The sequence below is a fragment of the Ovis canadensis genome, chromosome 16 (assembly GCF_042477335.2).
Source record: "Ovis canadensis isolate MfBH-ARS-UI-01 breed Bighorn chromosome 16, ARS-UI_OviCan_v2, whole genome shotgun sequence".
Taxonomy (NCBI): Eukaryota; Metazoa; Chordata; class Mammalia; order Artiodactyla; family Bovidae; genus Ovis; species Ovis canadensis.
In genome coordinates, this window is record NC_091260.1 from 71,761,895 (window position 1) to 71,785,523 (window position 23,629).

A 23,629-nucleotide genomic window follows, 5' to 3' on the forward strand; every position below is an offset into this window, starting at 1 on the left:
AGGAGCCTGAGGAGCCTGACAGGCTACAGCCCTTGGGGTCACAAGAGTCAGACACAATTTAGTGACTAAACAACAACAAACTACCCAACTCGTTTGCTTTCTTTTGAGATTCCCCACTTACTGCTTCCATAAGACATCTGTATTCTTGTGTTTCCAGCTTCTTGAAGTAAGGATCTGAGTGTAGGAATCACTTAGAAATATTCTTCTTGCAGCTTAGCACTGTCCCAAGCTCCTGCAGTAAAGAGTCTGCCTGCAGTGCGGGAGACCCAGGTTCAATCCCTGGGTTGGGAAGATCCCCTGGAGAAGGAAATAGCAACCCACTCCAGTACTCTTGCCTGGGAAATCCCATGGACTGAGTATCTTGGTGGGCTACAGTCCATGGCGTCGCGAAGAGTCGGACATGACTGAGTGACTAACACACTTGTCAGGATTTATGTGCTTAGTTACATCCTTGCTGATGGGGCTTTCCGGAAGATATGAGGATGTGGTTGGCATCGTAGTATCCAGTAGAAGTACCAGTGTTCAAGTTGGGTCTCTTTGCTTTTTGGTTTTATTCTGCTTGCCATCAGTTGAACAATCCAGTGCTATCTCACCCACGCCCTGCAGACCCAGCATCACTAACCCTGAAAAGTTGAGACACATTCACAATTTTCAGGGAAGAAATTAAGTTTCTACTATTTTATCCAGTTGTGTTTATCCATTCCCACCCCCGCACCACCACGAAATTGTCTCAAGATCTTGATCCCTTCTGCTGCTTCCTACATAAACAGTAGTATCTGATTTGGCACAAAATTGTAAAAATTACTTAGTTTCAGTTTCACCTATCAGTACACACCTGGGTTCTGCAAAGAACAGGTGTAGAGCCGCCACCTGCAAGGGCTTGGGAACCAGGGGGAAGACAAGTGCATTCTTCTCTGGCTTCTGCACTTGCTGCCTGCCGGACCCCAGCCTCACATCGAGGATGTGGTTCCCAGGCTCTACTCCGAGGCTTTCCCGGTATAAAAGCAGATTTATCAGAGAAAGACAGCAGTCAGAAATCATTCCACCCAGTAGCCGAATAACCCAGTCGGGATCAACTCATAGACTTCCGGGAATTGTATTTTATGTCTGTCTGTGGCTTTTTAAAAAATTGTTGTTATTCATCTCAGCTTAAAGACTGAGATGCCTGTGCTTCCCAGGTGGCGCTAGTTGTAAAGAACCTGCCTGCCAAAGCAGGAGACGTAAGAGACATGGGTTCAGTTCCTGGGTCAAGAAGATGCCCTGGAGGAGGACACAGCAACCCACTCCAGTATTCTTGCCTGGAGAGTCGCATGGACAGAGGAGCCTGGTGGGCTACAGTCCACGGGCACACAGAGTCAGACAGGACTGAAACGACTTAGCATGGATACATGCTCGCACAGTTTAAAGATAACAGAAGTAAGGGAGCATTTTCTTATCTGATGGGCCTGTTATAGCGTATAGGACCCAGATGTCGGCTTGGTCAGTTGCATGGTCCAGACCCTCGTGGACAAAACGGGGCCATGGTGTTGGTGGCTGAATGGCTTTCTGATTTCAGCATCTGCCCTCACTCCCTGGTGCTTTGGGCCATGAACATGAGCATCTTCCTGGTGGCCTGGAATTCTGATGTCCTGTCGATCCATGCTGACAAGGACATGCGGGGAGTCAGCATGTGAAATATCTCAAACACTTGTTTTGGTAAACTATCTCAAGAAACACTGAATAGATTATTGAACTGAGCACATGAGGACAGAAAACACTGATTGGTGTGCTCCGTGCTCATTGTGTGTTGCGTGAAGCTGGAGACCACTGGACCCAGAAATAGGAGAAAACAATCAGGCATCATCCTGGTTACCCAAACGTGTTTCCCAACAGCATGGTTGCTGTTCACTCAGTCGTGTCTGACTCTTTGCGATTCCACGGACTACAGCACGCCGGGTTTCCCTGTCCTTCACCATCTCCCGGAGTTTGGTCAAAGGAACAAATCACACACTGGTACTTCCACTGGAGGCTCTGATACCAACACCCTCCCGCCCTCACCCCTCGCCACCCAAAAGCCCCATCCGCAAAGACATAATTAAGCGCATAAATTTGGGAACAGTGCTGACCTGCACAAACAATATTTCTAAGCTAACCTTGGATTCAGTTCTCACCTGGAGAAGCTGGAAATATACAAGAACAGAAATGTCTTAAGAAAACAGTCAGTGGAGCATTTAACACCCACTGTACCTCACCCGGCACTTAGGTGTCTCTTGTATCTGCAGGCAGACTGGGAGAGTGAACGGGGAAGTACAGTTGCCTTTAGCTAACTGATCCGTGGCCTTTGCTGAACGTGTTCTTTTATTTTATCTTAAATAAAATTTTAGCTTAAGGGTTTCGCTCTATTTCCAGCTCTGGGCAGGAGTGCCCGCCTGTTCAGGCAGTGAAGGAAACACGATTACGTTGCTTCAGGAGATTATTCTGGGAGTCCTTTTGTACTCCTTCTGAGCCCAGGGTGAACCTCAAAGAACCGTAGTGTGATGCTGAGAAAACACACGTGTGGCAGATAATAGTGCCTGGGAAAGCAGCGCATCGTTAATCAGAAACCAGACAGCTCTCAAAGGCCTGCCTTTAATCCTCCCGCAGACACGGCTCTTAACCCGTGTGGTGTGAGGAATGAATCGGCCCTTACCAAAACAAACAGAAAACAAGAAGGTTTGGAGAGCCGGCCCTTCTGAACTGGAGACGGGTTCAAAGGCAGGGCTGTGAGTTGTGCCAAATGGCCCTGGGCTCTTGTGACACTTGACTGCCCTCTTTGTGGATTTTGATTTAAAAGGGGTGGGTTGGGGAGGGGACAGAGAGCCAAGGGGGAAGGGTTAGCTTAGGCTTGAATTCAGGGCCACATGGCTCAGTGCTCATGAGTGTGGGTCTAGGGGCCCCCCGGGCCTGGGTTCAAACCCTGACCCCACCACTCACGCACTGGGAGGTCACTGAATACTGAAAGCCTCGACTTCCCCAGCTGCCATGCGGGCATGATAAGAATACCCACCTTCTAAGGCTTTTCAAAGGAGTAATAGCTTAGCATCACACCTGGCCCGCTGGAAGCAGAGAACGCCAGCTCCCTGCTCCGTGGCCCCCAGACACAATAGCTCCCATGAAACGGAGGGATGGCCGTGTGTAAATAAACAGCTACTGGTATATTTGATGCCAGTGAATACTTTTGTGAATTCTTCTAGTGATTCCTATCATACCCTTCCAAATTTCTGTGGGATGTGTGTGTGTGGTTTTTTTTTTTCTTTTCAGTGTTTAAAATAAATTCAACCTCTTGACAGATTTATACAGTCCTTCTCTAGACAGATTTCGCCCACACATGGGACACATATTGCGTGTTTTTCTCCCTGAGAACTTGGGAAAGCTCTTCTGAGGTCCCCTTCCTGTGCACAGTCTCCAACGCCAGGTGTTGACAGTGCTCGTTCCAACCTTCGGTTGTCTTGCTAATTCAGAAATGTCCGTTACCCACGGGGCTTCCCAGGTGGCTCAGCGGTGAAGAATCTACCTGCTAACGCAAGAGTCGCGAGAGATGCAGGTTCAGTCCTTAGGTTGGGAAGATCCCCTGGAGGAGGAAACGGCAACCCACTCCAGTATTGTTGCCTGGAGAATCCCATGGGTGGAGGAGCCTGGCGGGCTACAGTCTATAGGGTCACAAAGACAGCGGAGCGACTAAGCGTGCACTCATGCCGTTACCCACAAGCTTCGGTGAGCTCTGAAAGAGAGAAATTGATACATTTCATCCTTTGGCTTAGATCTGATACATGTGTACACACCAACCAAATATTAGAAATGCCAGTAAGGAAAGATTTTTTGAGCACTCACGGATGCATTGCCAAACTTGTCTAAAGCCTGGGCGATGGAACACTTCTGCTTAGAGCAGTGGTCCCCAACATCTTTGGCACTAGGGACCAGTTTCATGGAAGGCAGTTTTCCCACAGACTGGTGTGGGGTGGGGTGGGATGTTTTCAGGAGGATTCGAGCTCTTTACATGTACCGTGCACTTTATTTCTGTTATTATTACATCAGCTCCACTTCAGATAGTCAGGCATTAGATCTGGGAGGGTGGGGAGCCCGACGTAGAGTTTTTCTATTTACAACACAGCTCCCCAGAGAAAGAGCACGTCCATGTTTATTCATGCAGTCGTTTAAAGCAAATGCTTGAGCCCCTGCTCCACACCAGGCTCCACGGCTACCCCAGTGAAAGAAACACACTGTCTCTTCTATTAGAGGGGTTTATAATCTCAGGGAGAAGACAGGCAATTGGCACATACAGTGGTGTTGGACAGTGTATTCATTTCCTGTGGCTCCTGTAACAAATGACCACAAACCTGATGGCTTAAAACGACAGAGAAATGTATTCCCTCCTAGTTCTGGAGGCCGGAAGTCGAAATTCAGTTCACTGGGCTGAATTTGAGGCACTGGCGGGGCAGACTCCCTCCAGTGGGTTTAGAAAAGAATCCAGGCCTTGCCTCTTGCAGCTCCTGGTGGCAGCTGGCATTCCTTGGCCAAGTCACTCTCTGGGCTTCTTATTGTCTCTACGTGGCCCTCTTTCTATCATCAGGACACTTGCGACGGTATTTAGGGCCTGCCTAGACACTCTTAGCTCCATAATTTCATCATCTCTGTTACCATATACAGTAATGAATCCTTGTTCTGGGGATGAGGGTGGGGGCATCTCTTTGAGGGCCCGTTCCGCAGCCTTCTGGGCTTCCCTAGTGGCTCAGTGGTAAAGAATCCGCCAGCAGAGCAGGAGACATAAGAGACATGGGTTGGGTCCCTGGGTCAGGAAGATCCCCTGGAGGAGGGCATGGCAACCCACTCCAGGATTCTTGCCTGGAGAATCCAATGGACAGAGGAGCCTGGTGGGCTACAGTCCATGGGGTCACAAAGAATCAGATGCAACTAAAGCTACTGAGCATGCATGCATGGATGCAGCCTTCTACAGTAGTCACCACTGCTTGGGAGAAAAAATGAAGTAAAGGCAAAGAGGAGGAGCGAGACGCCGCTTTGGACTGAGGGATCATATTAGAGTAATCAGGTGCCCCGAAGCCCAGGGCCCCCTGTGTGTTTGCAGCCGTGGAGGCATGAACACACACTCCCCCACCCCCCATCTGAGAGGCACCTCCACGTGTGCCCACCTGCACAATTCCATTCTTTCTGGTCAGGGACTCTGTCTCAGTGTCTCCCTCTCTCCGACGTCAACCTCTCCCAAATCACTCCTTCGTATCTGTGTTTAAATATGCTCAAGGCTCCCAACTTTTGAAAAAAACTTAAAACATGAAAACCTTTATCCAGAAGGCGCCTACATTTCTCCTCTCAGTGGCATCCAAGCTCCTCGAGAGAACTACGCAAGAGCACCTCTCGCCCACCCTTCCCACTGCTGCAGGCCCCCATCTGTGCTTCCCACCTGGGCCATCTGCACTCCCCACTGCAGCCCACCTGCCTCCTCCTTCTGAAGCGAGGGACACCTGTTCCTACCTAGGTGGTCCTTCTATGCTGCGTTCCTGCCCCCGTTTGCCAGTGTCCCCTAGAGAGCTGGCCCCAGTCCCTGCGCACTCAGGCCGCGGCTCCCACAGACACCTTCCTGTTCTCCTGCCCCCGTATCTGGGGCGGCCGTCATCCACAACCTAGGCTCATCTCCTGCGGCTTCGGTGGCTCTCCGCTCAGCTGCTTTGCCGCCTTCCTTTCTGAGTATCTTCCCTGGTGGCTCAGAGGTAAAGCCTCTGCCTGCAATGTGGGAGATCTGGGTTTGATTCCTGGGTCAGGAAGATCCCCTGGAGAAGGAAATGGGCACCCACTCCAGTTCTCTTGCCTGGAAAATTCCATGGGTTACAATCCACGGGGTCATGAAGAGTCGGACACAACTTTCACTTTCTTCACAGGCTCCTGGCTGGAATATCCCTCTTCCTCACTCCAGGTGGGCACCTCCCTCTGTCTGAGTGACCTCCTCCCTCCTCAGCCCTCCTTCTGCAGAGTGTGACTCTGGTTGCCCATCTGGCTGATTTCCTGAAGCAGCATCTTTGCCTCGCATCTGTCTCCCGAGCTTCTCACCCAAATACTAACTGCCTCCTTTGCGCAGATGTGCTTTGATTTCCCTCGGGCGCCAGCCCATCCTGTCCCAGAGGGTGCTTGTGGCTGGCACTCTTTCTCCTCTCCATTACCCTGCTTCAGTGACCAGCATGGACTTCTGCCTGGAGTTGCCAGAACCGGAAGCCTGGACTCCTCCCTGGCTTGGCCATCTTCCTCATCCTGAGGTCCACTCAGGCACAGAGCCCTGTCTTGGCCTCCTCCTAAACACCCCTGGGACCTCCCTCTTCTCCATTCGCCACCTCATAGTCCTCTTTCTGGGCTTCCCTGGTAGCCCAGCTGGTAAAGAATCCACCTGCGATGCAGGAGACCCCGGTTGGAAGATCCCCTGGAGAAGGGATAGGCTACCCAGTCCAGGATTCTTGGGCTTCCCTGGTGGCTCAGCTGGTAAAGAATCTGCCTGCAGTGAGGGAGACCTGGGTTCGATCCCTGGGTTGGGAAGATCCCCTGGAAGAGGGCGTGGCAACCCACTCCAGTATTCTTGCCTAGAGAATCCCCATAGACAGAGGAGCCTGGCGGGCTACAGTCCATGGGGTTGCAAAGAGTCAGACATGACTGAGCAACTAAGCACATCCCTGTTTCTACTCATATAGCTCCCCCTCCTCTGGAACCACAGCTCCCAGGGGGGCTCCACGCACATCGCGTCCAAACCAGTCCTCATGGAGCGGACAGCATACTGGCTCCCTGGTACCAATGTAAACTCGAACCTGAAACATACAGCACCAGGCCCATCTCAACACCCTGCTGCCCACTCCAGCCGCACAGAGCTCTTGGGACTGAAGGGTCACTGTGTGTGTTCTCTCACCCAAGCTTCTGCCCATGTTGTCCCTTTTGCCTGAAACCCTCTCTCCACCTCCTCGTCCAGCACCTGGGACTGGGACTGGATGTGGTCAGCCAGCTTCCCACGCCCTGTGGCCGCTGCTGTCCCTGAGCCCCCATCTCGACACTGTGCTCTGTAGTCACGGGGACTCCATGAGGCTGGCATCACCTCTGCCATGTTCGCCATTGTGTCGAATTGGCCAAAAAGTTCATTCAGGTTTTTCCATAACATTGGATGGAAAAACCTGAACAAACTTATTAACCAATCCAATATATGCCCATAGTGCCTGGCATGGGACAGGTGCCCAATAATTATTTTTTGACCAAATACACGTGTAAAGCGCACTGTCATAATAACAAACATTGCTGCGGAATAATCCGACTACCTGGGAGGCAGGGAGGAGGTGGTGACGTAACGCCCCCCAGATGAAGGGCTGATGGGGCGTCATCCTCATCTCTCTGTCCTTTGCCACATGCCTGCGTGCCCACTGTCATGTCCGACTCTGTGCAACCCCATGGACTGTAGCCCACCAGGCTCCTCTGTCTATGGGATTCTCCAGGCAAGAATACTGGAGTGGATTGCCTTTTCCTTCTCCAGGGGAGCTTCCCAGCCCAGGGGTCGAACCCGAGTCTCCTGTGGCTCCTGCCTTGCAGGCAGATTCTTTGCCTGCTGAGCCACAGGGGAAGCCCACCTTTTGCCACAGCGTCCATCTAATCCACCTTCCATGTGGCAGCCTTTCAAATAGCCAAAGCCCAGCTCAATACCTTTTAACAGCCTGACTTCCAGACCCTGCGGTGTTTTGGTTCTGCTCTTTGAATTGTCCCTGTTGGTTCTCCTCTGAGAACATGGAGCATAAACTCCAAATTAGGTCTGACCTGAGCTAAAGGAGTAAATTGGTCTGGTTTTAACTTTATAATTCTCATCAATGCAGCCTAAGGCTACATAGGTTTTTTCTTTTAGCCGGGTAGCACAGATAGAAGGGGAAACACAAGAGCTGGTAAGTCCTAGTCCCACGGTGGTAGGGGGCTGGCCCCTTCTCAAATCCATCTTCAGGGGATTTGCCTACCTCGAGCTCCTAGAATCTCTGCAATCACTTTTTCTGCCACGTCTATGAGTGTTTTCAGTCCAGATGCTGTTAGCAATTTGGGACTTGAACAGACAAAATGCTTCGCTGCCTCTCATTACGTTTGGTCTTCAAATCCCTTTTAACCATGTTTGCTTACCTGTTTTAAGGTGACCCTCCTTCATGGAAACGGCAAACTCAGAGCCGTTTTTGAATGTATCCTTGGACCCTAGTGGTTCTTTCCCTTTCTTTTTCTTACCTTGAACATATTTGTTTAAAGCTCTTTTCTGGATCTCAGCACTTGCACCCATCTGGGCTTGACCCTCCTGACCTTATTCGTCCATGAGATTGCCAGCCCTTGGAGGTGGTAGTTCTTAGACATCATCTGGGCTCACCTCCCAGGAACTGGGAAAGAGAGAGCCTGAGAGCTGGCAGACCAAGGCAGGGAGACAGCAGATACCTCCTCCTCGCCTGGCACATTCCCTCCCCCCCAAGAGCAGCCTGGGGACCACCTGTTCTCCTTTCTAGTTGTGGCAGGTGGGCAGGAATTTCTCTTTCGAGAGCATTCCAGCTCCTTTCAGAAACTCTGGTTTTATTTTATTTTCCTTGCCTCTTTCTCACAAATTTTGAAATCTCTTTATTTCATTTTTTTCAATTTCCCTGGTTATTGTGAGCTTAACAGGACATGGTCACTCCCACATGAGTGGCCGTCCCCTCCCTGATGGCCGTGATCCCATCCAATGGGGCTGTTCTTTGTCTTGGTCCCTGGCCTCCCGAGCTCAGCCTCATTGGGGAGGGGTTCGCTGGCAGGTTGCTGGAGAGGGAGGAGGTGAGCATGTGCTCTGTAGAAATCAAACTTGGAATTGCAACACTGATAGGTGCCTGTCTCGTCTTGCCAAGGCCAGCATGGAAATCACATGCCGTCCGGGGGGTGGTGGCCACCGCAGAATTTAAAGGGCGGAGGCTTGACATTTAAAACATTTGTGTCCTAAAGCTTCAGAACCTCAGGGCCTCAGAGGGACCCTCCCTGTGGGAAAGAAAGCAAAAAGGCTTTCCATCAGAGAAAGAAGCAGTCAAAAACACCCACTCCATCAGCGTCTTCCTCTGGGACACACTGAGATAATCCCTTGTGGGGAGTTTCAGCTAATCTTGAAATGCTGCTTCTGCTGTTCACAGTAAGTGAGTCCTTGAGAAGCACAAATCCCACAGATGCAGACGACTCCACTCTGCCGCGTCCTCTCTGCCCCACCTCCCAAGGGGCCACCACCTTTGAAAGGCAGCAAGCTCACTGACAGTGGTAGTATTTATAGCACCTCTAATCCTGCCAGGCCAGCTCCAGCCACCTGCTCCCTGCAAGGCCTGCACAGCTGAGCTAAGGGCGACTGCCAGTGGAAAACATCAGAAAATGCCTGGCCTACCGGTCACAGGCCTGGAGGCTCGCCCAGCCCTGCCTGTTACAGCCTCAGTTTCCCCAGCTAGGGGACTTTTTCATCATGTAAGGATCAGTTTTCCTACTCAGTGCTCTGTGGTGACCTAAATGGGAAGGAAAATCCAAAAAAAGAGGGGATTATAGAGCTGATTCACTTTGCTATACAGCAGAAACTAACACAACAGTATAAAGCAACTCTACTCCAATGAAAAAGATTTTTTTAAAAAGGAGCAGTTTTGCATCTAGCAGTTCAAGATGAGCCCCACTGTTTCCATGTCCATATTGTATTGAAACTGAACCTCCAATACTTCGGCCACCTGATGCAAAGAGCCGACTCACTGGAAAAGACCCTGATGCTGGGAAAGACTGAAGGCAGGAGGAGAAGGAGACAACAGAGGACTAGATGGCTGGATGGCATCACCAACTCAATGAACATAAGTTCAAACAGGTTCCAGGAGATAGTGAAGGACAGGGAAGCCTGGCGTGCAGAAGTCCATGGGGTCGCAGAGTCAGACACAAACAAGCAACTGAGCAACAAATATAATGGACAGTCTCACGTGCTCTCGTCTGCACGTTACTTCTCTGTTGTGACTTCACAGGATAGGATGTGTCTGCATCCACACATGTCAGCGTCCAACGAGCACAGCAAGAATCCCCTTTTCTTAGTCGCATCCCTCTAGTCAGAGCTGCATCTCAGCCAAGCATTCAGCCCTGAGTCCTTCTCATAGGTGCTGGAAAGGTGCGAAATCTGAGCTAAGGAAGAGCAAAAACCACCATCCCATAGGACGACCTCCTGTGCTCAGAGTTAAAAGATCAGTTCAGGACTTCCCTGGTGGTTCAGTGGCTAAGACTTCACCTTCCAGTGTAGCGGGTACCAGTTAGATCCCTGGTCAGGAAGCTAAGATTCCACATGTCTCAGGGCCAAAAAGCAAAACCTAAAGAGAAGCAATATTATAGCAAATTCAATAAAGGCTTCAAAAATGATCCACATCAAAAAATCTTCAAAAACCGAAAAAAAAAAGGTCAGTTCTTGAGGGTGAGCCAGGCTCACTCCTGTGGCTGCACTGGACCCACGAGCCACCCCTCGGCCGCTGGGGTGGTGAACACTACGAGCCTTATCCCAGTCGTGGTGCCATCCTGGTCCTGTCTGTGTCGCCAACAAGGGCGGCCTGTTTGTGGCTTTGTTTCTGCTGGCTCCCCACCCCCGCGCCCCGAGACTGCTTTCTCATTGTTCAGATTATCCAGGAGAAGAGAAGGACCTCTTGTGGATGGGGGCGGGGTGGGGTAGGGACGAAAAGGACCGAAAGTGCTGAAGTTAAGACTTTCTCACTTGGTGTCCCTCTCAGTCTCTGGGTACTGGCTGCCATTGGCCAGTTGAGCGCCTTCAGACACCCCAGAAACGTGGGGGAGCAACCCTTCTGAGTCCCCACAGCCAGGGTCGAACTCCTGGCCCCATTCCATAATGCCACGATCCTGGGGTTGGGATAAGGGTTAAATGACATGACTGGAAAAGAGCCTGATGTTGGGAAAGATTGAAGGTGAAAGAGAAGGGGGCAGCAGAGGATGAGATGGTAGCATCACCGACTCAACAGACATGAATTTGAGCAAACCTGGGAGAGGGTGGAGGACAGAAGAGTCTGGCGTGCTGCAGTTCATGGGGTCACAGAGAGTCGGACAGGACTTACTGACTGAACATCAGTGAAGGAAAGCTCTTGGCATACAGTAAGTTACTGAGAAGAGTTAGTGCCTTTCCCCTGAACCCCACCTCTGCCCGCCTCCACGCTTCTCTCCAAAACTTCAGTAGTCCAGCGTTCACTTTTTTTTTAATATAAATTTATTTATTTTAATTGGAGGTTAATTACTTTACAATATTGTATTGGTTTTTCCATACATCAACATGAATCCACCACAGGTATACACGTGTTCCCCATCCTGAACCCCCCTCCCTCCTCCCTCCCCATACCATCCCTCTGGGTCATCCCAGTGCACCAGCCCCAAGCATCCAGTATCATGCATTGAACCTGGACTGGCGATTCATTTCATATATGATATTATACATGTTTCAATGCCATTCTCCCAAATCATCCCACCCTCTCCCTCTCCCACAGAGTCCAAAAGACTGTTCTATACATCTGTGTCTCTTTTGCTGTCTCACATACAGGGTTATCGTTACCATCTTTCTAAATTCCATATATATGCGTTAGTATACTGTATTGGTGTTTTTCTTTCTGGCTTACCTCACTCTGTATAATAGGCTCCAGTTTCATCCACCTCATTGGAATTGATTCAAATGTATTCTTTTTAATGGCTGAGTAATACTCCACTCTGTATATGTACCACTTTTTAAGTCATCGTTAGTTGTAGACTTAAGAGATCGGTTGGTTTGTTTGGGGGAGAGAAAAACAGTTGAGACTGGTCCCCAAATCCCTACCTTGTAATAGAATGACAGTACCAATCCACATGTGCATTCTTTTTTTTACATTCATTTTATTGAGGTATAGCTGATTTACAATGTTGTACTAATTTTTGATGGAAGGAAATGGCAACCCACTCCAGTGTCCTTGCCTGGAGAATCCCGGGGATGGGGGAGCCTGGTGGGCTTCTGTCTATGGTGTCGCACAGAGTCGGACACGACTAAAGTGACTTAGCAGCAGCATCAGTAGCAGAGCAATTCAGTCATTTTATATATATATATATATATATATATATATATATAAACATATGTATGTATATATATATACAGAGATTTTCACATTCTTTTCCACTGTGGTTTATTACAGGATATTGAATGTAGTTCCTTGTGCTCTACGGTAGTAGGACCCTGTAGTTTATTCATTTTATGTGTAATAGTTCATATCTGCTAATCCCAACCCCCAGTCCATCCTTCCCCACCCCTCCTCCCCCTTGGCAGCCACAGGTCGGTTCTCCGCGCCTGCGAACATGTTTCTGTCTCTGAGATAAGTTCATGTGTGTCTTATTTTAGACGCCACATGTAAGTGATATCACATGGTATTTGTCTTTCTCCTTCTGGCATCTTTCACTTAGTATGTGGAGAAGGAAATGGCAACGCACTCCACTATGCTTGCCTGGAGAATTCCATGCACAGAGGGGTCTGGCGGGCTACAGTCCATGGGGTCACAAAGAGCAACACGACTGAGCGACTGCACTTTCTTTCTTTCTTTTCACTTAGCATGATGACCTCTAGGTCCATCCATGGTGCTGCTAATGCCATTCTTTTTATGGCTGAGTGTATCCTATTATATATACGTGGGCTTCCCTCATAGCTCAGTTGGTAAAGAATCTGCCTGCAATGCAGGAGACCCCGGTTCCATTCCTGGGTTGGGAAGATCCCCTGGAGAAGGGATAGGCTACTCACTTCAGTGTTCTTTGACTTCCCTTGTGGCTCAGCTGGTAAAGAATACACCTGCAATGTGGGAGACCTGGGTTTGATCCCTGGGTTGGGAAGATCCCCTGGAGAAGGGAAAGGCTACCCACTCCAGTATTTCTGGCCTGGAGAATTCCATGGACTATACAGTCCACGGGGTCGCAAAGAGTCGGACACGACTGAACGACACACACAAATTCTTTATCCGTTCCTCTACTGATGGGCATTCAGGTGGTTTCCAGGTCTTGACTGTTGTACATAGTGCTGCCGTGAACGTAGGGATGCATGTATCTTTTCGAATTATAGTTTTGTCCAGATATATGCTCAGGAGTGGAATTGCAGGATTATATGGCAACTCTAGTTTTTTGAGGAACCGCCATACTATTCTCCATAGTCGTTGTCATAATTTTTACATTCCCACGAACAGTTCACGGTGCATTCTTAAAACAATTAGCAAATGAACAAGTATATTGTGTTGTTACAAAAAAGGTTCCAATTTTTTTTTAATTTTTAAAAATTTTGGTAAAAAACACCTCACATATAACTTAGCCCTGAATTTAGCCCTTGCTTAAGTGCACAGTTCAGTACCGGACCTGCCACTGCCGTCTGTCCCCAGAACTCTGCATCTTGGGAAAGTGAAACTCTCTACCCTTTAAACAATAACTCTCCATCCCCCCATCCCCACCCCCAGCCTCTAACAAGCTCCGATTTGACTATTTACAGTCAAAAAAGTAAAGGCTCAACATAAGCTAAGGTTGGAACTCTAAACATTCTACAAATCGTGGAAGGAAAGAACACTGCGGGGATGGGATGGGCACAAGCGAACGACTGGAGCGCCATCTGCGGGCTTAGCGCATGGCGCCCCCTGCTGTTGGAAGCATATTGTCTATTTCAATCAACTCAACCAATCAATTCTTCACTGGTGGCTCAGATGGTAAAGAATCTGCCTGCAATGCAGGAGACCTGGGTTCAGTCCCTGGGCCAGGAAGATCCCCTGGAGAAGGAAATGGCTACCCGCTCCAGTATTCTTGCCTGGAGAATTCCATGGACAGAGGAACCTGGTGGGCTACACACAGGACGTGGGGTCACAGAGTCAGACACAACTGAATGACTAACACTTACCAAGTGTTCAGTGTTAGTTAGAATTACCAAGAATTTTAATCATCTTATAAGTGAAAGGTGCACCAACTGCTCTTATGTGTATATGGCAGTTTCACTAAGTCTAAATGATAACAGAGGTGATTTCATGTTCATATTCTTAAGTGCATTTTTGAAATCACATCTGAAAGTGTCAATATTTTATCAGAAATGTGCTGTAACCATTGATGGTTGCATCAACCCCTCTGTGAGAAAGTATTCCAGGTAGATGTATAATATTTGTAGCCAGCGACTAGCCACACTGAGAATATTAGGGGATACATCAGTTCAGTTCAGTTCAGTCGCTCAGTCGTGTCCGACTCTTTGCAACCCCATGAATCGCAGCACGCCAGGCCTCCCTATCCATCACCAACTCCCGGAGTTCACTCAGACTCACGTCCATCGAGTCCGTGATGCCATCGAGCCATCTCATCCTCTGTTGTCCCCTTCTCCTCCTGCCCCCAATCCCTCCCAGCATCAGAGTCTTTTCCAATGAGTCAACTCTTCACATGAGGTGGCCAAAGTACTGGAGTTTCAGCTTTAGCCTCATTCCTTCCAAAGAAATCCCAGGGCTGATCTCCTTCAGAATGGACTGGTTGGATCTCCTTGCAGTCCAAGGGACTCTCAAGAGTCTTCTCCAACACCACAGTTCAAAAGCATCAATGCTTCAGTGCTCAGCCTTCTTCACAGTCCAACTCTCACATCCATACATGACCACTGGAAAAACCATAGCCTTGACTAGACAGACCTTAGTCGGCAAAGTAATGTCTCTGCTTTTGAATATACTATCTAGGTTGGTCATAACTTTTTTTCCAAGGAGTAAGCGTTTTTAATTTCATGGCTGCAGTCACCATCTGCAGTGATTTTGGAGCCCCCAAAAATAGTCTGACACTGTTTCCACTGTTTCCCCATCTATTTCCCATGAAGTGATGGGACCAGATGCCATGATCTTCATTTTCTGAATGTTGAGCTTTAAGCCAACTTTTTCACTCTCCTCTTTCACTTTCATCAAGAAGCTTTTTAGCTCCTCTTCACTTTCTGCCATAAGGGTGGTGTCATCTGCATATCTGAGGTTATTGATATTTCTCCCGGCAATCTTGATTCCAGCTTGTGTTTCTTCCAGTCCAGCGTTTCTCATGATGTACTCTGCATAAAAGTTAAATAAGCAGGGTGACAATATACAGCCTTGACGTACTCCTTTTCCTATTTGGAACCAGTCTGTTGTTCCATGTCCAGTTCTAACTGTTGCTTCCTGACCTGCATACAGATTTCTCAAGAGGCAGGTCAGGTGGTCTGGTATTCCCATCTCTCTGAGAGTTTTCCACAGTTTATTGTGATCCACACAGTCATAAACACTTTCTAAGAAGCCTTGCCATGCTCTCTGGCTTAACCGAAAGCCAAGCTCTGCTTCTCTCACTAATAGATGTGGTTTACTCCATCTGTTTCAGTTTACTAAAAGTTTTACTGGCTTGACCTTACATAAAAAGTCCCCCTATTATGTAGCTCCTCACTGCACCCTATTGTAATACTCACAGTCCTACCTCCTGCACTGAAGTATTTTTCTCCATCACCTGCTCCCATGACGCCCCTCTGTCTCCATGCCCACGTGACTGTTCACCGTTTCCGAGGCTGAGTCAGTGGTCCCCGATCAGCAGCCCCACAGGAGAGTGGCCCTGTGGCGATGACTACAGGCTTGCCCCCGTCACCGCCTTTAAGGCTGCTCCCCAGGAATAGGGCTCATCAGCTTTATCACACGTGGTCTGCTTAAGCATTGCCACACTAGTAAAACAGCATTCTTTTTTCCTTCAAAATTGGGGCTCCCTCTGGTTCTACTTTGGCCACCTGATGTGAAGAACTAACTCATTTGAAAAGACCCTGATCCTGGAAAAGATTGATGGCAGGAGGAGAAGGGGAATACAGAGGATGAGATGGTTGGATGGCATCACTGGCTAAATGGACGTGAGTTTGAGTAAACTCTGGGGGTTGGTGATGGACAGGGAGGCCTGGCGTGCTGCAGTCCATGGGGTCACAAAGAGTCAGACACGACTGAGCAACTGAACTGAACTGAACTAGGTCTAAGAGTCAGTCCTGATGAGATGCTGTCGTTCCATTAGGGATGTGGTGACTTCTCAGGACCTCACCGTTTACATTAGGAAAGCTCCTAGGAATGGCCCCATCTGGTTCAGGGGGCCACCAGCAAGGAGAGTGACTGCGGAGAGGACAGGCCAGGAGGGGCCCTCGTGGGCAGCCAGGCCTCTAGCTAAAGGAAGGCGGTGCTCAGTCACGTGACACCCTGTCACACCACATGTGGAGCGCTTAGCACATCTCGTTAGCTCTCTTAACTTCAAACACTGCCAGATCTGACCATTTCTCACCTCCTGGTCCTAGGCCATCTCTCACCAGGATGGTTACAGTAGCCCCTCCTCCAACAGAGTTCGTCCCTGCTTCTGCACTTGGCCCCCCACCACCCCCCAAAGTCTGTTCTCAAGTATCTGGGTTGTTGTTCAGTTGCTCAGTCATGTCTGACTCTGCAACCCCATGGACTGCAGCACGCCAGGCTTCCCTGTCCATCACCATCTCCCGGAGCTTGCTCAAACTCACATCCCTTGAGTCAATGATGCCATCCAACCATCTCATCCTCTGTTGTCCCCTTCTCCTGCCTTCAATCTTTCCCAGCATCAAGGTCTTTTCCAATGAGTTGGCTCTTCGCATCAAGTGGCCAAAGTATTGGAGCTTCAGCTCAGCATCCGTCCTTCCAGTGAATATTCAGGGTTGGAGAGCCTGTCAAAATTACAATCCAGTCATAACACTCCTCCAATCCACAATGTCCCAAGGCTCCCAGAGTCACAAACATGCCCTACAAAACCCTTCAGAAACGCCCCCACCCCACCCTCCACCACATGAGCACAGACAACGTGATGTGCAGCTGAGAGTCAAAAGGCCAGATGGCGTTGCTCAGGTCTCCGTCAGCTCTCTCTGAGAACACGCCAGACAGGCCTGTGTGTGTCCGATAGTGTCCAGTGCCCCCCACCCCACCTCCACCCTCATCCCCAAGTAAATCCAATCAGACATTAGATGCACTTTCCAAAGACCCTTGCTGTAAAAGTTGAGCCATCAGCCACCTCTGAAAGGTGCTCGTCCCTCTGAAACAAGACTGCTCCCGTCCCTGTCAGCAGCGCAGATGAAAAGTGAAGTGAAAGTGTTAGTTGCTCAGGTGTGTCTGACTCTTTGCAACCCCATGGCTGGAATTTTCCAGGAAAGAATACTGGAATGGATCTTCTCCAGCAGGTCTTCCTAACCCAAGGATCAAATCTGGGTCTCCCACACTGCAGGCAGATTCCTCACCGTGAGATCCTCCAGGGAAGCCTTGATTGACTTAATCTATAAAGACAATAAGAGGGATCTCTGTTATTCTAAAATGTTTTCTGAACCAGAAAAAAAAGAAGACACACTTTTTGGGAAAACAGGAAAAAGTACAAAGAGGAAAATAAAACTGATGCTAATCTCAACACCTGCTGATGACCCCACAGTGAGCACTATATTGTGGTCCCAGGAAAACTTTGATTATGATGAAAGCTACGATCGATCACCTACGCTGTGCATGACACTGATGGGAGCATTTCGTGTAGGTCCCAGGCCCCTCAGTGCACAGTCCTGTGCCAAGCCTGTAACCACCGCCTTGTATGTGGCATTGTTGAGGGTTAACCACTGGTTTACCTTACTGGAGACTTAAACCCAATTAAACGTAAGTTGAACCCTTCTTTCTCAGTAAAACCTCCAAATAAAACTGATGCCCAGGGCGGACTATTTTAATTCAAAACAGCTGCAGTGTGGTTCACTTCTAACTGCGGGGCATCAGAATTTCTGACAGTACTAATCCTGATTACTCCGGGTAATGGAGACAGCTTTGTGAGTTCCTCAAAAGCATGGCCAACAGCTCCTGGAAATTAAGTGAAAACCGGAGCCCTTGGCATTGTTCCTTCATGGAAAGGAATCCTCTCTGGACGTGCAGGAATGGGTGTCCCAACATCGCAGAAATGGACGTCCCAGCATGCTGGGTTTGGTTGTTCTCCGAGTTCAAATGCTGATGGAGACCATTAGCTTCTTTGAATTCCATTCCCTAGTTCTTGGGAAGGAGACTCAGTCCCAGGGCAGGTCAGGGACTGACTCCGGATGAGGAGGGTCTTGAGAGAGATGCCTGTTGTGTGATCCCAGTCACATTGAGTCAGATTGTAGCATCTTAGGCCCAGAAGTGTTATTTCTGTAAGGTCGGGGCTTCTGCCATTCTTTCTGAACACTCTCACCCTATTTGGGAACCTAGCTTTGCTGTGCTTAGTTGCTCAGTCATGTCCAACTCTGTGACACCATGGACTGTAGCCCGCCAGGTTCCTCTGTCCTTGGGATTCTCCAGGCAGGAATACTGGAGTGAGCTTCCCTGCCCTCTTACAGGGGACCTTCCCAACCCAGGGATCAAACCCAGGTCTCCCGCATTGCAGGTGGACTCTTTACCATCTGAGCCACCAGGAAAGCCCAAGAATACTGGAGTGGGTAGCTTATCCCTTCTCCAGGGGATCTTCCTGACTTAGGGATTGAACCTGGGTCTCAGGTCTCCTGCATTGCCAGGCAGGTTCTTTACCACTAGTGCCACCTGGGAAGACCAGAGAATTGCCTAGAATTGTTTTAGACTTACAGAAGCCTTGTAAACATAGCACAGACGCTTCACTTGGTCTTACACTGCTGTGGTACATTTGTCATGACTAAGGAACCAACCCCTGTACATAATTATGAACTAAACTCCACCAGGCTTCCCAGGTGGCTCAGTGGTAAAGAATCTGTCTGTCAATTCATGAGACAGGGGTTCAACCCCTGGGTCAGGAAGATCCCCTGAAGAAGGAATGGGGTATTCCAGTATTCTTGCCTGGAAAACTTCCCTAGACAGAGGAGCCTGGAGGGCTACAGTCCAAAGGGTGGCAGAGAGTCGAACGAGGCTGAGCATGCATGCATGCCGCAGTTTATTCAGATTTCACAAGCTTTTTCTTCACGTCCTTTGTTCTAGGATCTATCCATGCTACCATGTCTCCTTAGCCTCGTCTGGGCTGTGGGGGTTCCTCAGACTTGGCTTGTCTTTGTGGTCTTGTTAGTTTCAAGGACTACTGTTTAGGTACTCAGTTTGAGTTTGTCTGGGGGTTTTTTCATGGTTAGACTGGGCTTATAGGCTTTCCAGGGGAAAACCACAGAGGTAAATGGCCATTCTCATCCCATCTTATCAAGAGATCATGCTATCAACGTGACTGTCACTACTGATGATATTACCTTGACAGCCAAGACCGTCTTTGCCAGGTTTCTCCCTGTCCTCTTTCTAGAGGGAAGTTACAGTCATCAGCCCACATTTCAGGTGTGGGAGATATGCCCCACCTCCCTGAGAGGAGAGTAGCTACATACATGACTTGGAGTTCTGTGCTGGAGATCTGTCCCTGTTGTTTGCTTGGTTTGTTGCCATTTGGCCGAGCTGGGTGTTGGCTGCGGTGCTCGGGATCTTCACTGGGTCACGTGGGCTCTTTCATTGTGGTTCATGTGCTCAGCTGCTCCGGGGCATACGGGATCCTAGTGCCCAGACCAGGGATCGAACCCATGTTCCCTGCTGGATTCTTAGCCACTGGACCACCAGATAAGTCTCCCCATTTGTTTACTTATATCCGTGTAGTTTGTCGTTTAGTCGCTAACTCGTGTCCAATTATGTGCAGCCCCATGGACTGTAGCCGGCCAGGCTCCTCTGTCCACGGGATTTTCCAGGCAAGAATACTGGAGTGGGTTGCCATTTCCTTCTCCAGGGGATCTTCCCGACCCAGGGATTGAACCTGCATCTCCAGCGCTGGCAGGCAGATTCTTCACCACTGTGCCCCCGGGGAAGCCGTATCTGTATATGAGTGTTTATTGTATGCTGTGGTCCTAACTCCATCATTTTTAGCTGCTCTGACTCCTCCAGCTTTGCCGTTGGGATCTCTCTCTTCTGGATTCCTGTGTTTCATGCTGATCCTCTTGTATATTTCCCACCCTAGTCCTAGAATAAGCCATTTCTCCAAGGAGCCCTGGTTCTTTTTATTAGAGAATAAACAGAAAAACCAAGATCTGGGCATGGAGTGGTTGTTCTGTTTTGCTGGCTGCTTCCTAATGAGATAATGTTGACTGCAAACTCAGCAGCAGAAAACCCAACCCTGCAGCAACTCCAAGAAACAAATCGTCTTCACTGTCAGCAGTTTATTAGGTTTGTGTTCTGGTTTGGAAAAGTCAATGTCATTAGGCTCTGCAAATATTTGAAGAACACGGCATGTTCTGGTCAACTCAGAGGGCATAAGCTAAGTTGAAACTACTCTAGGTGAATGCATCAGAAAGACACTTTTCCTGAAATAGCCTTTGTTAGGTTACCTTCTAGAGTTTCCTGTTTTCTGAAACAGACTGGTTAAATCTCATCTGATTACAATGCTAGGGCTCAGTATGTTTCTTGGAAAATTTTGACCCACAAATAGCTATTGCAGCTTGTAACCAACACTCTACCTAATTCTGAGTTGCATGTATTCCTTTCTGGGCAATGCTGGAACCAGTCTTTTTTTTTTTTTTTTTTTAAGAAGCAAGCTGGAAGGCAAGGAGCATTTTCATACTGGAAACATGGGTCAGATCGGTGAAGGCTAAGAGTCAAATTCAGAGACTTGAGTGACATAAAGAAAGGAAGCATTGATCCATGTGGTATTTCTTCTCTTTAAACCTGTGATTGCTGAGGCCCAGATCAGACTGAGAGCAGTCAGTTACTTTGCTCTAGAATGGCCGCCCACTCTAGTAATCTGGCCTGAAAAATTCTACCGACAGGGGAGCCTGGTGGGCTACAATCCATGGTGTCGTAAAGAGTCAGACACGACTGAGCAACTAAACAGAAAGATCCAAACTAGGCTGGAGGTGTGTGGGGCTGAAAACTCTGAAGAAGCATCTCGGTGGCACGTGGCCTTGACAGGGCCTTGTAGGATGTACTTGGCACAGACGAGTACTGCAAGGAGAACAGAGGGGCTTAGTGGTACCAAGTTAAACCACACTGAATTTTAGAAATGACGTATCAATAAATGCAATGGAACTTTTATTCTATCTTGTATTTTTCAACATCTGGGAAAATATTCCATTTGATTTTCAAGGATGACAGACATACTATCATTTAATCCTATTGCCGGATTCTAGTACTTCCACTGCATATTTGAAAAAAAGGGAAAAATACTTCCTTAGATCTAACAACAAGCCTCCCTCCTGAGAAGCTCTATTAGAGATCCAACCAGCCTTACTGCTTTGCTTTCAAGGGACCAGAAGTAGAGTCACCTGCTCAGGGTACTTATGGCAGTGCCTCCCTTAATATGGATGCACTCACTATCTTGCGGCCTGAGGTTGGACTTTCTCCTCCAGGGGTTACTGGCCCTCTCCTCCAGGGCAGTGGAAAGCCTCCAGGTGGACATTATCGGTGCCAAGAAGTTGGTGGGAGGAAGTAACCTTTGTTGCAGGCACTTGCTCCCACCTTCCTTCTGACATGCAGTTACCCCCTCCTATTTCCTCAGTTTGTTGTCATTTAAAAGCCACTTTACAGTGATTTTGCAAAGCACAGAGAGACTGCATTATCTCATATTCAAATAATCATTGGTTACAAACTAAGGAAAGCCTGCCTATGACTTTCCTGGAAGCTTAAATTTTTCTTTTAGCAGAATGCAGCCTAGAGAGCTCACTCCAGCCAGTGAGGAAACCCCAGATAGCTTATCCTCCATAAGTCCTGATCAAGTCCAGAGTTGGGGTGATGCTCACTTAGCACCTAATGCTTTAGAGCTGTGGAAAATATTTGGAAGGAGGGACGACCCTGTCAAGAAAAGGAACTGAGTCCCAGTGCTGTGCTCAGTGTGGCTGTGAAGGTGTCCTGTGAAATTGCCACCACACCCCGGCTGTGGGCATGAATGACTAACTGGTAACCGGCTTTGCAGTGGGAAAACATGGCAGGGCCACTTGTCCAGGCCACTCGGTAATAAAGCCTCTGAGCTCTTGTTAGATCTAAGGAAGTATTTTTCCCTTCTTGTCAATTATACAGTGGAAGTACTGCCATCAGGCAATAGGATTAAATGATAGTACATCTGTCATCCTTGAAAATCAAATGGAATATTTTCCCAGATGTTGAAAAATACAAGATAGAGTAAAAGTTCCATTGCACTTATAAAAGTGAAACATATTGATAATAAGTCCACCAAGATGCTTTTTAATAAAGTTCAACATGACATAGTAATAGGACCAGTCTAATTCCGTGAAACTTAATTTACCCAAAGCCTGAACGTTGTTATGGGCTTCCCAGGTGGCACCAGGGGTAAGGAACCCACCTGCCAATGCAGCAGGTACAAGAGACGTGGTTCAGTCCCTGGGTCGGAAAGATGCCCTGGAGTAGGAAATGGCAGCCCAGTCCAGAATTCCTGCCTGGAAAACTCCACGGACAGAGGAGCCCATAGTCTAAAACGTCAGAGTTCTGTTTCTCTTGTTGTATTGTGTCCAATACTTTGCAACCCCATGGACTGTAGCCTGCGAAGGCTCCTCTGTCCAGGGGATTTCCCAGCAAGAATACTGGAATGGGTTGCCATTTCCTTCTCCGGGGGATCTTCCTGACCCTGGGACCCTACTTGAGTCTCTCGTATCTCCTGCACTGGCAGGCAGACCCTTCACTGCTGAGCCACCAGGAAACGACTGCAATTCACTTTATACTGCATTCACTTTCATCTTAGGGAAGAATCGCTTGCATCTTAAGAAAAGCAGAGAAGTATTTTATGAAACTGGCATTTAACTTGGCCAAGTGTTAGACAAACTGGCATTTGTCTAACACTCTCTTCCAAAGTTATATCATTACCTTTTTAAATTCAGTTTTTCTATCGATTATAAGTACACAAAGCTTAAAAAGTCGGTCCCCTAAGGGCTGACCCCCAACAGTAGCTTTTATCCCAGCTTGCCCCACCCCTTCTACTCCCAGATCTGATTTAGTGGAGTTCTGCATGCATCCAGATACTTTCAGATTACTTTTTATTATTTGGTTAAAGTTGTAAAAATTATATTAATACACATGTTCACTCTGAACTGAGTTGTCCAGCAGCCTATGTAAACTTTCCACATTAGTGTGGCTACCTGCTCAGGGGCCTGCCTCCCACATGGGCCCCCCTGCCAGGCTTCCTGTCAGGCAGGTGTGATGAATGGGCCAGGGTCTTACCTGTGGCAGGTAAGAAGAGAGCAAGACAGTGGCACTTGAGGACCCATGTGCCAGCCCCCCAATTGAGCACGTTCACCCTCTTTCCTAGCTCCTCCAGGACCATGTAATACCTGTTACATTTCATTCCTTTACACCTTTTTCTAATAATCTTGCTTCCTGCCCTCTTTCCCCCGGCAGCTCTGTTTTGTGATGTTCTGGACTCCCAACGTTTCTGAGAAGATTCTGATAGACATCATCGGCGTGGACTTTGCCTTTGCAGAACTCTGCGTTGTTCCCTTGCGTATCTTTTCCTTCTTCCCGGTTCCAGGTAAAGGAAAACAGAGAATGAAAGAAAAATTCCTAATCACTCTCATGCCCGATTCAGTTTTCTTTCTTTAGAAACGTTACCAGTTCTGTCCCAAACAAAATAAATGTAT

The 23,629-nt window shown here is 48.4% G+C and overlaps 1 protein-coding gene across 1 annotated transcript in view; it reads left to right on the plus strand.

The window, feature by feature from the left end:
* ANKH (ANKH inorganic pyrophosphate transport regulator) overlaps positions 1–23,629 on the plus strand; it is a 168,335-nt gene that overhangs the window by 139,079 nt on the left and 5,627 nt on the right. Inside the window, exon 9 of the mRNA XM_069556067.1 lies at positions 23,391–23,520. Within this exon, the coding sequence (XP_069412168.1) occupies positions 23,391–23,520 (130 nt within the window). The remainder of the gene's footprint in view (positions 1–23,390; positions 23,521–23,629) is intronic.